Genomic DNA, 14422 nt, shown 5'->3' with positions numbered 1-14422 from the left:
CTTGTTGAAGTTCATAAAGCTTGTCTGTCTTTCCTTCCTCATAGAATCATAGAATATCAGGGTTGGAAGGGACCTCAGGAGGTCATCTAGTCCAACCCCCTGCTTAAAGCAGGATCAATCCCCAATTAAATCATCCCAGCCAGGGCTTTGTCAAGCCTGACCTTAAAAACTTCTAAGGAAGGAGATTCCACCACCTCCCTAGGTAACGCATTCCAGTGTTTCACCACCCTCCTAGTGAAAAAGTTTTTCCTAATATCCAGTCTAAACGTCCCCCACTGCAACTTGAGACCATTACTCCTTGTCCTGTCCTCTTCTACCACTGACAATAGTCTAGAACCATCCTCTTTGGAACCACCTCTCAGGTAGTTGAAAGCAGCTATCAAATCCCCCCTCATTCTTCTCTTCTGCAGACTAAACAATCCCAGTTCCCTCAGCCTCTCCTCATAAGTCATGTGTTCCAGACCCCTCATCATTTTTGTTGCCCTTCGCTGGACATTTTCCAATATTTCCACATCCTTCTTGTAGTGTGGGGCCCAAAACTGGACACAGTACTCCAGATATCGAATAGAGGGGAACTATCACGTCCCTCGATCTGCTGGCTGTGCCCCTACTTATACATCCCAAAATGCCATTGCCCTTCTTGGCAACAACAGCACACTGTTGACTCCTATTCAGCTTCTCGTCCACTGTCGCCCCTAGGTCCTTTTCCGCAGAACTGCTGCCTAGCCATTCGGTCCCTAGTCTGTAGCGGTGCATGGGATTCTTCCGTCCTAAGTGCAGGACCCTGCACTTATCCTTGTTGAACCTCATCAGATTTCTTTTGGCCCAATCCTCTAATTTGTCTAGGTCCCTCTGTATCCTATCCCTACCCTCCAGCATATCTAGCTCTCCTCCCAGTTTAGTGTCTTCTGCAAACTTGCTGAGAGTCCAATCCACACCATCCTCCAGATCATTTATAAAGATATTGAACAAAACCAGCCCCAGGACCAACCCTTGAGGCACTCCACTTGATACCAGTTGCCATCTAGACATGGAGCCATTGATCACTACCCTTTGAGCCTGACAATTTAGCCAACTTTCTACCCACCTTATAGTGCATTCATCCAGCCCATACTTCTTTAACTTGCTGACAAGAATACTGTGGGAGACCATGTCAAAAGTTTTGCTAAAGTCAAGAAACAATACATCCATGGCTTTCCCTTCATCCACAGAACCAGTATTCTCATCATAGAAGGCGATTAGATTAGTCAGGCATGACCTTCCCTTGGTGAATCCATGCTGACTGTTCCTGATCACTTTCCTCCCGTGTAAGTGCTTCAGGATTGATTCCTTGAGGACCTGCTCCATGATTTTTCCAAGAACTGAGGTGAGGCTGACTGGCCTGTATTTCCCAGGATCCTCCTTCTTCCCTTTTTTAAAGATGGGCACTACATTAGCCTTTTTCCAGTCGTCCGGGACTTCCCCCGATCGCCATGAGTTTTCAAAGATAATGGCCAATGGCTCTGCAATCACAGCCCCAACTCCTTTAGCACTCTCGGATGCAACGCATCCGGCCCCATGGACTTGTGCACATCCAGCTTTTCTAAATAGTCCCTAACCACTTCTTTCTCCACAGAGGGCTGGCCACCTACTCCCTATGCTGTGTTGCCCAGCGCAGCAGTCTGGGAGCTGACCTTGTTCGTGAAGACAGAGGCAAAAAAAGCATTGAGTACATCCTCTGTCACTAGGTTGCCTCCCTCATTCAGTAAGGGGCCCACACTTTCCTTGGCTTTCTTCTTGTTGCCAACATACCTGAAGAAACCCTTCTTGTTACTCTTAACATCTCTTGCTAGCTGCAGCTCCAGGTGTGATTTGGCCCTCCTGATTTCATTCCTACATGCCCGAGCAATATTTTTATACTCTTCCCTGTCATTTGTCCAATCTTCCACATCTTGTAAGCTTCTTTTTTATGTTTAAGATCCACAAGGATTTCACTGTTAAGCCAAGCTGGTCTCCTGCCATATTTACTATTCTTTCGACACATCGGGATGGTTTGTCCCTGTAACCTCAATAGGGATTCTTTAAAATACAGCCAGCTCTCCTGGACTCCTTTCCCCCTCATGTTATTCCCCCAGGGGATCCTACCCATCAGTTCCCTGAGGGAGTCGAAGTGTGCTTTCCTGAAGTCCAGGGTCCGTATTTTGCTGCTTACCTTTCTTCACTGTGTCAGGATCCTGAACTCGACCAACTCATGGTCACTGCCTCCCAGATTCCCATCCACTTTTGCTTCCCCTACTAATTCTTCCCAGTTTGTGAACAGCAGGTCAAGAAAAGCTCTCCCCCTAGTTGGCTCCTCCAGCACTTGCACCAGGAAATTGTCCCCTACATTTTCCAAAAACTTCCTGGATTGTCTGTGCACCGCTGTAGTGCTCTCCCAGCAGGTATCAGGGTGATTGAAGTCGCCCATGAGAACCAGGGCGTGCGATCTAGTAGCTTCTGCAAGTTGCCGGAAGAAAGGCTTATCCACCTCATCCCCCTGGTCCGGTGGTCTATAGCAGACTCCCACCACTACATCACTCTTGTTGCTCACACTTCTAAACTTAATCCAGAGACACTCAGGTTTTTCTGCAGTTTCATACCGGAGCTCTGAGCAGTCATGCTGCTCCCTTACATTCAGTGCTACTCCCCTACCTTTTCTGCCCTGCCTGTCCTTCCTGAACAGTTTATAACCATCCATGACAGTACTCCAGTCATGTGAGTTATCCCACCAAGTCTCTGTTATTCCAATCACGTCATAATTCCTTGCCTTCACCAGGACCTCCAGTTCTCCCTGCTTGTTTCCCAGGCTTCTTGCATTTGTATGTAGGCACTTGAGAGAACCTGCTGATCGCCCCTCATTCTCAGTATGAGCCCTCCCCTCACAGACGCTCCTGCCTGTGCTTCCTCCCAGTATCCTGCTTGCCCACTTACCTCAGGGCTTTGGTCTCCTTCCCCCGGTGAACCTAGTTTAAAGCCCTCCTCACTAGGTTAGCCAGGCTGCTCGCAAAGATGCTCTTCCCTCTCTTCGTTAGGTGGAGCCCGTCTCTGCCCAGCACTCCTCCTTCATGGAACACCATCCCATGGTCAAAGAATCCAAAGCCTTCTCTCCGACACCACCTGCGTAGCCATTCGTTGACTTCCACGATTCGATGGTCCCTACCCCGGCCTTTTCCTTCCACGGGGAGGATGGACGAGAACACCACTTGCGCCTCAAACTCCTTTGTCCTTCTTCCCAGAGCCACGTAGTCCGCAGTGATCTGCTCAAGGTCATTCTTGGCAGTATCATTGGTGCCCACGTGGAGAAGCAGGAAGGGGTAGCGATCCGAGAGCTTGATGAGTCTCTGCAGTCTCGCCGTCACATTGCGAATCTTAGCTCCTGGCAAGTAGCAGACTTCTCTGTTTTCCTGGTCAGGGTGGCAGATAGATGACTCAGTCCCCCTGAGGAGAGAGTCCCTGACCACCACCACCTGCCTCCTTCTCTTGGGAGTGGTGGTCGTGGAACCCCCAACCTTAGGACAGCGCATCTCATGCCTTCCAACCAACCTCACTGCTTGCCTGCCTCCCTTTCTAAATTTACTATTATCTAAACCTCATCTATTGTTTATACAGCACCAATAACTACAATATTGAGTTATGCTCTCTCCCTCAGCACACCAAAATGTACTGGATTATATTTCTTTTGTATATATAGATGCATGATGAGATGCTCCATCAAGTCCAAACAAGGACTTGAAATTCTGATAAATGCAATGTCACCAAATAGTTAAACCCAGAACTGCACTTTAATACTTGTCTACAAGACTGACAATGAATAATTAATATGTAGAGGTGTACAAATTGCATCCAATAAACTTGTTTATCACTGGCTATGATCATAACTAGATCAAGTATCCCATTTTATATATAACAGGAAACCAGTGGAAAAAGATGCGTTTCTGGAATAAATATTCTTGCAGTTAAAATTCTTGTACAGGTGTTGTGTTTCTTTTCATCCCTGTGTGAAGGTACAATATGGATATCTTATAACTATGAGTAATCCAATTACTGAGCAAGTCACTAGTTCTAGACTGTTGGGGCAAAAGTCCGGTTTTTCCTCTTTTCACCTAATTGACCTTTTTCCCAGGTCTCATGCTATTCTAATACTGGGCGCATATCCTTTTCCTGGTGTTTAGAGCTACAGAAGCTGTGTTTTCTGTAAGTCTTGTATGCATAGTCCTTTTGCCAAAAAGGAAACTTGTTCAGTCAGATTGAAGGATGTCTCTTTATGGGTGTCCATGCAAGTTACACAAGGATTGTTCAGTTTCCAAAGAGCTATTGAGTCTGACAGCTGAGCATGATTGAATTCAGGAAGCAGTAGAAGTGTTGGAAGTCCAAGTCATAAATGTCTTGGGCTGCATAGTGAACCCCCAGCCAAGGGGCACTTTGTGACTAGTATTCAGAGCTCTGCTATGGAAATTTTTGGCTGTCCCATGCTGAAGGAGGTGTTCCTCATTAATAGAGAAATTAAAGAAGATATTTTGATAGCTGTCCTGGCAGCCAGGGCAGAAGTTCTGTGCGAAATTCTAGTTGTGGTATTTGTGATGGTGAATCCCAGCTGTGTTGAAATTTAGCTAAGATTAGGTGGAAGATATTGTTTCTGCATCTCAACCACCCTGATGAAGACAGCTGGACAATATATGAAGCTCAGCCAATCATGAAACTTCTGAGCACACTGAGCATAGAAATGTTTTTAAAAGCTTCCCCATCGTCCGTCTCAAAGAATAGGCTTGTCATGAATAGTAGACTGAGGCCATGTGTACACTGAAGCTTATGGCAAACTCAAGTTACGTCAGCTTACAGCTGCCACAGTTAGTATGTCATTTGTGTGTGTGCATGCTTGGCTCCTTGTGTTGATCGTACGCACCATGGCAGGGTATACCAGGCGTGCTTGTATAGATCCAGAGTGCCGTGCGCTATGGGTAGGTATCCCACTGTGCAACTTGCCACTGTCAGGCGCATTGCCTTTTGGGAAGTTTTGGAAATGCATGATGGGGCCAAAACAGGTTGCTCAGGGGTTATTGGGAGCTTGGGGTCAACATCCCAATTTGCAACTGTCTCAATCCATAATGTATCCCACAATTTTCATGTCCTTTTTTCAAAATCCCACCAACCTGCACAGCCCTCTGTCTGCCATCTCTGATGGGAGCATGGAGTCTGCACAGCTCTGCACTATTTTCATGAGCGTTTCAAGCACAGGTCACTTGATCTTGGAATATTTGCAGAGCCACAAAAACCATATGAGTGGGGAACATGAAAATTTCTTGGAAGACAGATGGCTGTGGGACACAACGAGAACCAATTCAAGGTTGTTGGTGGCATTCATGGTGCAACTGCAGATGATGGAATGCCACTTCTGAGCCCAAGAAACAAGCACTGACTGGTGGGATCTCATCGTAATGAAGGTTTGGGATGATGACCAGTGGCTGCAGAACTTTTGGATGCCAGAGCTCACGTTCCTGCATCTGTGTGCTGAGCTTGCCACAGCCGTGCGGCGCAGAGATACCAAAATGAGAGCTGCACTGACAGTGGAGAATTGAGTGGTGATTGCACTGTGGAAACCTGGTACCCAAGTTTGCTACCAGTCAGTTGGGAATCAATTTGGAGTCAGGAAATCCACCGCAGGGGTCGTTGTCATGCAAGTGTGCAGGGCCGTTAACCGTTTCCTGCTACCCAGGACTGTGACTCTGGGCAAAATGCGGGACATAATGGATGGATTTGCAACAGTAGGACTCCAAAACTGTGGTAGAGCGATAAATGGCACACACATCCCTGTTTTGGCACCTGACCACCTTCCACAGAGTATGTCAACAGAAAGGGCTACTTTTCTATGATTATGCAAGCATTGATGGATCACTGAGGATGATTTACCGATATCAGTGTGGGTTGGTCAGAGAAAGTGCATGACACTGACATCTCTAAGAAAACAGGACTGTTCAGAAAGCTACAAGTAGGGACTTTCTTTCCCAATTGGCGGATTACCGTTGGGAATATTGAAATGCCAATAGAGATCCTGGGGGACTCCAGCCTACCCCTTGCTCATGAAGCCATACACCACCTGTGACTGAGAGCACCCGTGTATGCACACCCTACACACTATTATAATACTCTTTGTGCAAAATATGCCTTGTGAGGTATGATTTGAAAACTAATAACTTGCTGGTCAATAATATCATGGTGAAGTGTGTGTAGCAACATTATATGTAAAGTTATGAATTCCCCCTAAATGATGGTGGCACATGTTCAAACCCACATAGCCCTGATTAGACATAATCAGTCAAGCAGTTCTGAAACAAAGAAGTGTGTGTTTACCTCAGTTTACATATAAGTTATAAACAGGGTCCTCAGACAGTCGGACCAGGAAGACAGGAGACCAGGAAAATCTGCATTTCAGCAAACCGAGATGAGAAGAAACAGCATGCTTCCTATTTCGCTGTCAGACACCATGTTGCCGCCTTTACTGTTTTGAATAAACTTTGCTTTGGGGGTTAACCTTTGGAAACATGCATCTCAAAGTGGGGACTGGACTAAAAAGTGAGGGGCAAAAACACCCAAAGTTATCACTCTCTGTCCATCTCCTTTTTCACCTAGAAGACAAAAGAAACAGCTGTTGGACTTGGGGAGCAGATCCTGGCCTGAGGGTTTGGTCTGCAGTGTTACTGGAAACATGTGATAAGGGCACCTTGAACCAGTTTAAGTTTAGTAAGCGTTTCATCTTTATTTCTCTTGTAATGATTTCTGACTGTAATGCATTATATTTGTACTCACTTAAAACCTGTCTCCTTGCAGGTAATAAACTTGTTTTATTTTTTAATTAAAGTTCAATCCAGTGTTAATTGTTTGGGTAACTTCATTTAACGTAGCAGACTGTTGTATGTTGCTCCCCTTAGAGGGGCAACGGGCCTAATGTATCTGGACTGTCCAGGAGAGGGCTGGATGGTGCAGAACACGTTTTTTGGGGAAAATCCAGGCGTGGGAGTATGGTGGGGTCACCCTGAAAGTGTAACCAAGGCTAGTGGAAGCCACAGTATGACTGATATGTGGCTGGCAAGGTGCAGCTATACACAGACATGCATGCTGGCAGGCGGTTTGTGAATGGCTCAGGTGGGAGTTACAGCAGCAAAGCATAGTGAGGCACCCACAGTTGCAGGGTAGGTGGTGATACAGCCCCCCACTAGTCTGGAAAGTCATACTGGCTACCTGACAGCACCAAGGAATGATTCAACTAACGGCTGAAGCAGGTACAGAATGAGAGTTGAATGTGCTTTTGGTCATTTGAAGGGTTGGTGGCATTGTTTACTCACAAGATTGGATCTCAAATGAAAAAAGTATCCCAATGGTTAGAGCTGCCTGCTATGTCCTGCATAATATATGTGAAGCAAAGGGGGAAAGGTTTCCGCTGGGATGGAGAGCAGAGGTGCAGCACCTGTCTGCTGAATTTGAACAGCCAGATAACAGTGAGCCAGAATAGTGTGTGGTGTTGTAGTGTGCTCTACTTGGACCTGCTCTTTTGTGGTGTGGTAGGAATTGTGTGGTGGTTGCTGTACATGTAGGACTCTAACAATGTCAATGTACCTATTAATTTTGTGACTGATCCTATGAATTGTGTGCGACTGTGCAGTAACAGGTAATTGGTTTCTTTCAGAACAGCTCGGCACTCGGCAGCATGTGTTGTGATCTAATAAAGATAATTTATGTTCCAAATAATAGGATTTATTCTGTAATAAAATCAGTGCAACAAAGGGCAATTTTAAACAAATACATTAAAAACGTAATAAAGTTTAATAAATTAAGTGAACAGAACTTATGAAGGGGAAAGAATATTCACGTCTATTTCAGGTACATATATACCAACCGTAGCTTTCATAGGTCAGTGTATGTGAAGCTCTGATTGTCTTTAATGTCCTCTGGGGTGGAGTGGTGGGGGTAGTGCAGTGACCACTGATGCCATGTGGAATGTTGGGGGGATGGGGGTAGAGAGAGGTCCCGATATTGAGTTGTGTGTGCTGCAGAGGGAGGCTAACTACAGTTCCATCGGAGTCTGGAGCATCTGTGTTTGCTGCCTGAGAAGCCCCATTATATCCTAGTGCATCTCTCTCCCCTTTTCGTGATGGGACTCCTGAGCCTTTCTCCTTTCCACTCTTTCCTTCGAGGCTGTCCACAATGTCATCCTCCAGGCCCTGTGCTCACGATCCAGTGCATCACTGGCTTGCAGGATCTCATTGAACATGTCATACTGAGTCCTCGTCTTTCTCCTCTTTACCTGGCTCAGGCATTCTGCAGGTATGGAGGGGGAGACCCTGAAGGCCACAATGGCAGCAGTTGAAGATAAAATACACAGAGGTACCATTATCAGTATATTCACTACAGAAAGCAAAATTTAGGAAGCTGAATTCACTCCCCTTGCTCACCTAAAGTTTTAAGCACTACATTTTCACGTCTGCTTGGGATTGCTTGTGCATGGCACCAGCCATGATGAGTGTGGCCTGTCGGGGGGCCGGGAAAATGACGAGGGAATTGCTCAGCTGCATGATTCTAGTAGACTAGGGCAATGACATGGAATATTGTCATAGGTTTCCACAAACAGTGGTGATTTTAGCTGATATTTCACTCCTGAGGATAACAGAAGTGGAGAGACTACAGCTGCTGCTGACATACCAGAGTCATTGGGGCCCAAATGCTGCTAGACTGTGTCCTATAATGGTGCCTGCTGAAGTTATCGCTGAATGGTGAGGGACAGTGTTCTACCTCAGAGGAAAAAATAAGGCAGCCCTCCTCAGAAACCTTCAGCAGAGGATTGCAGAGTACCTCCATAAAAGTTTCATTGAGATCTCTCAGGAGGATTCAAGGGATATCCCTGAGGATTTAAACAAACAGCTCTGAATGGCCACCCTGCCTAAGTAGAGGAGAATGGAAAGCAGAAAGCAACTCTGCCTCTCTTGGTTGTACCACTACCTATTCTAGCATGAGTATATTAATGAAAAGACAAAAGTTGTATCTTGCTGCTTTGGGTTGCTATCCCTGTAATTGAAAATTCATCTGCATACTTACCTGAGTTTCCTTCCCTTGCATCGGGCTTGATTGGCAGGACAGGCTGGACTCTGGTGGAATTAAAACGAGGGCCTGACTTCCTGTGCGGCTGGATCCCCTGCTTGCCTGTCCTCCATACTACTCCTATTCCTCATCCACAGCCACCTCCTCCCTGTTCACGGCAGGAGCTTGTGACTTGGCAGGTTTGCAGCTTGGCACTGGATTGCTTGTTGGCCTCTCTGACTTTCTGGTATGCCTTCCGTGGCTTTCACGTGGCACTGCTGCTGATTCCTGTTGTACCCCTTCTCATGCGTCCCCCGAGGAATCTGCTCATGGATATCAAAATTTCTACAGATGGTTTGGAGCTGTTCCTGCACAGCTGCTTCTCTCCACAGGCCCATTCTAAGCAGGAGCGTCTATTCCAAACAGGAGTGTGACTGGAGCATGTAGCTGGCACGGTCAGTAGGCCAGTTACACGCAACAACTGAGAGCTGCTAAGTGTGCTCACCAAGCCGGGCAATCAGGAAAAACTATTTCAAAAATTTGCCGGGCTCTAAAGGTAAGGGAGGGAAGACTTCTGGTCTTGGTGATGCCTGGGCAGTGGAGTTCACAATGATGACCAGAGTGATCATTGTGGAACAGGTTTCAGAGTAGCAGCCGTGTTAGTCTGTATTCGCAAAAAGAAAAGGAGTACTTGTGGCACCTTAGAGACTAACCAATTTATTTGAGCATAAGCTTTCGTGAGCTACAGTGAGTTGAAGTGAGCTGTAGCTCACGAAAGCTTATGCTCAAATAAATTGGTTAGTCTCTAAGGTGCCACAAGTACTCCTTTCTTTTGCATTGTGGAATAGCTGCTGAAGTACAGTTAGGATTGACATATATAGCGCATTGTCTACACACGCTCTGCATCAACCTAAGTATGTCAACTGAGACTCTACTCAGCATAGGGAGGTTGGGTTACTATGTTGGTGCAATGGGGCACTTATAGTGGTGGGAGACCAATTTAAATGTAGATACATGCACAACTAGGTCGACATAAGCTGCTGTGCGTCAACCTAACTGTGTAATCCACTGGGCCTGAGACGGCATCATTTTAATTGTGCTGCATAATATGAGATCTCTATACAGAACGCATGCAGATCAACCGTGGAAAGTGTGATTATTCCTTCTTTTCAGCAATGTATAGTGCACATACTAGCCTATTCCAAGGGTTGAGGGATATACTGTCAGAAATGTCACTTGTCTGCTGTGGGTCCTGAGCAAAGGACCTTTAGTTGCTCAGCTGCATCTATCTAGTCAGTGAAGTAAAGCATACCTGGCGCAAGCTAACAAGATAGTCCTTGATCCTGCAAACTATCTAGAGGCCTCAAAACCCAGGGTCACATGTGAGAGAGACGACACATGCAGTGTGCTTCTTTACTTTCACCCAGTTGCACATTCTTTCTTTTTGGTTATATTCGGGCATAGCAATCAGCCCATGTTTGGTTTTTATAGCTCTGTTCTTCCCTCTGCGAGATCAACCCTCTACTACTCTTGCTCATTTCATTTCTGTTAAATGGCTTGGCCATTTCAGTTAAATAATCAAGCCTAAAAATATAGTGCAACTCTTCTTGCAGTGTCCTGCTTAGGTGGTTGCACTCATTATTTGAGAGCACGTGTGTGAGTGTGTGTGTGTGTGTACACACACACACAGAGCAGGCAGCATTGCTGAAATGGAAGTTCCTTTCCTTTTTTGTTGAGTGTCTGACTTGACCTCTGAGTATATACCACCAAGGAGTGGCATAAATACTTTTTCTGTCTTGGGCTATATATCTTTTGTCCAGAGGCCAGTCAAAAGGTGACTCCAGATAAATGAAATTTCAGCTTCTTGCCTGTCGGGCAAGCTGCTGACTTGCATTAAAAATCCTTCGTGAGGCTGAGTAACCAGTGTGTCTGATCTGGAACATATAACAAAGATTGTTCTCCTCACAGACTTTTAAGGTTAGAAGGGACCATCATAATCATGTAATCTTCCCTCCTGCACGTTGCAGGCCACGGAACCTCACCCACCCAGGCCTGTAATAGACCCATACCCTTCCTCAATCATCTTGTAATGTCTCTGAATAATAAAAAATGGGTGATTTCTCTGCCTGGCCCATTATTTTGCTAAATTCCTGCTCTGGCTCAACAGCCAATTACACCTCCATGCTGCTCTGAGGGAAGTGTATGTATGGCTCATTATATGCTTTTCCCCAAAGTGCAGTATGGGACATGACATAATGACATTTGAGTTATCTGAGCTGGATCAGTTTTCATTTCTTCTTCAGATCAGATATACCGGTCCATCAAATCACCCAAGACTTAAATACTGCTTGTCTTTGAGAGAGGGACATACAGGTGCACCATACAATATTTATTCTACTCTTAAACCCATCTTGGCTACAAAATAACACGGACAGCCACATTTTCATGTTGAGTATAAATCTTGCTTGAAAGAGGACAAGTCGTCCTTTTTTTGTCGGGGGGGGGAGAACACCCAAATTTCCTAGCTTTGTATAACCTCTTGCAGGACAATGTTGGTAGTGTTGCTCATCCTCAACATTCTTACATAATTTTACTCTCATGTTGTCATCCTTTTCTGGTAACATGTTTGATTTATTCTCATGTTCCTCAGAGCCCTTCAGGATGCACAGAGAGGATGTCCTGTCTGATATGCTGCTACGTCCTTCTGGGGAGACTCGCCTACCATTCACAGAGCATTTTGAAGCTTCAGAAGAAGTTCATGGTATAATCCTCTATTGAATATGTTCGCGGGCTGCTGTTAACCAGGGGTTCAGTTTTCAGTTTCTATATATGGAATTGTGGGCTGTCTACAGAAATCCGTTAAACTGGCAATAATGTAAAATTTTACCTCCTTTCTTCTCCTGAGTCGTCTTTTGTAAACAGTGTTTTGGGCTTGAGCTCTCTCAACAAACCTGGTCTTTTATCCCCTTTTCGTCCTATTTTATTTTAATTAAAAAAAAAAAAAAGCTGAATTAAACTAAAGTCCGAACTTTAACTTCGTCTTCAAATGTTTTGTCCCCATTTGTGGGTTTTTTCACTTTCCAGTTTTCAACATTTGGACCATGGTCGCTTGAGAGCTTCTATAAGAAGAAAGAAAAGGAGGACTTGTGGCACCTTAGAGACTAACCAATTTATTAGAGCATAAGCTTTTGTGAGCTACAGCTCACTTCCTCAGATGCATATCGTGGAAACTGCAGCAGGCTTTATATATACACAGAGAATATGAAACAATACCTATTCCCACCCCACTGTCCTGCTGGTAATAGCTTATCTAAAGTGATTTCCAGCACAAATCCAGGTTTTCTCACCCTCCACCCCCCCACACAAATTCACTCTCCTGCTGGTGATAGCCCATCCAAAGTGACAACTCTTTACACAATGTGCATGACAATCAAGCTGGGCTATTTCCTGCATAAATCCAGGTTCTCACATCCCCCCACCCCCATACACACAGAAACTCACTCTCCTGCTGGTAATAGCTCATCCAAACTGACCACTCTTCAAGTTAAAATCCAAGTTAAACCAGAACATCTGGGGGGGGGGGGGTAGGAAAAAACAAGAGGAAACAGGCTACCTTGCATAATGACTTAGCCACTCCAAGTCTCTATTTAAGCCTAAATTAATAGTATCCAATTTGCAAATGAATTCCAATTCAGCAGTTTCTCGCTGGAGTCTGGATTTGAAGTTTTTTTGTTTTAAGATAGCGACCTTCATGTCTGTGATCGCGTGACCAGAGAGATTGAAGTGTTCTCCGACTGGTTTATGAATGTTACAATTCTTGACATCTGATTTGTGTCCATTTATTCTTTTACGTAGAGACTGTCCAGTTTGACCAATGTACATGGCAGAGGGGCATTGCTGGCACATGATGGCATATATCACATTGGTGGATGTGCAGGTGAACGAGCCTCTGATAGTGTGGCTGATGTTATTAGGCCCTGTGATGGTGTCCCCTGAATAGATATGTGGGCACAGTTGGCAACGGGCTTTGTTGCAAGGATAAGTTCCTGGGTTAGTGGTTCTGTTGTGTGGTATGTGGTTGTTGGTGAGTATTTGCTTCAGGTTGCGGGGCTGTCTGTAGGCAAGGACTGGCCTGTCTCCCAAGATTTGTGAGAGTGTTGGGTCATCCTTTAGGATAGGTTGTAGATCCTTAATAATGCGTTGGAGGGGTTTTAGTTGGGGGCTGAAGGTGACGGCTAGTGGCGTTCTGTTATTTTCTTTGTTAGGCCTGTCCTGTAGTAGGTAACTTCTGGGAACTCTTCTGGCTCTATCAATCTGTTTCTTTACTTCTGCAGGTGGGTATTGTAGTTGTAAGAAAGCTTGACAGAGATCTTGTACGTGTTTGTCTCTGTCTGAGGGGTTGGAGCAAATGCGGTTGTATCGCAGAGCTTGGCTGTAGACGATGGATCGTGTGGTGTGGTCAGGGTGAAAGCTGGAGGCATGCAGGTAGGAATAGCGGTCAGTAGGTTTCCGGTATAGGGTGGTGTTTATGTGACCATTGTTTATTAGCACTGTAGTGTCCAGGAAGTGGATCTCTTGTGTGGACTGGACCAGGCTGAGGTTGGTGGTGGGATGGAAATTGTTGAAATCATGGTGGAATTCCTCAAGGGCTTCTTTTCCATGGGTCCAGATGATGAAGATGTCATCAATATAGCGCAAGTAGAGTAGGGGCTTTAGGGGACGAGAGCTGAGGAAGCGTTGTTCTAAATCAGCCATAAAAATGTTGGTATACTGTGGGGCCATGCGGGTACCCATAGCAGTGCCGCTGATCTGAAGGTATACATTGTCCCCAAATGTGAAGTAGTTATGGGTAAGGACAAAGTCACAAAGTTCAGCCACCAGGTTAGCCGTGACATTATCGGGGATAGTGTTCTTGACGGCTTGTAGTCCATCTTTGTGTGGAATGTTGGTGTAGAGGGCTTCTACATCCATAGTGGCCAGGATGGTGTTATCAGGAAGATCACCGATGGATTGTAGTTTCCTCAGGAAGTCAGTGGTGTCTCGAAGGTAGCTGGGAGTGCTGGTAGCGTAGGGCCTGAGGAGGGAGTCTACATAGCCAGACAATCCTGCTGTCAGGGTGCCAATGCCTGAGATGATGGGGCGCCCAGGATTTCCAGGTTTATGGATCTTGGGTAGTAGATAGAATATCCCAGGTCGGGGTTCCAGGGGTGTGTCTATGCGGATTTGATCTTGTGCTTTTTCAGGAAGTTTCTTGAGCAAATGCTGTAGTTGCTTTTGGTAACTCTCAGTGGGATCAGAGGGTAATGGCTTGTAGAAACTCGTGTTGGAGAGCTGC

The 14422-nt window shown here is 45.6% G+C and overlaps 1 protein-coding gene across 2 annotated transcripts in view; it reads left to right on the top strand.

Annotated features, from left to right (window-relative positions):
* The window catches only part of MAP4 (microtubule associated protein 4), a 282495-nt gene that overhangs the window by 163395 nt on the left and 104678 nt on the right, over positions 1-14422 (top strand). For both annotated transcript variants that reach the window (XM_084620175.1, XM_084620174.1), the window contains exon 6: positions 11738-11848. In XM_084620175.1, coding sequence (XP_084476301.1) covers positions 11738-11848 — 111 coding nt within the window. The remainder of the gene's footprint in view (positions 1-11737; positions 11849-14422) is intronic.

This window comes from Lepidochelys olivacea, assembly GCF_965140295.1.
Source record: "Lepidochelys olivacea isolate rLepOli2 genome assembly, chromosome: 2".
Lineage (NCBI taxonomy): Eukaryota > Metazoa > Chordata > Testudines > Cheloniidae > Lepidochelys > Lepidochelys olivacea.
The sequence above is the reverse complement of the archived record's forward strand: the minus strand, read 5'-3'. Positions and strand labels throughout refer to the sequence as shown.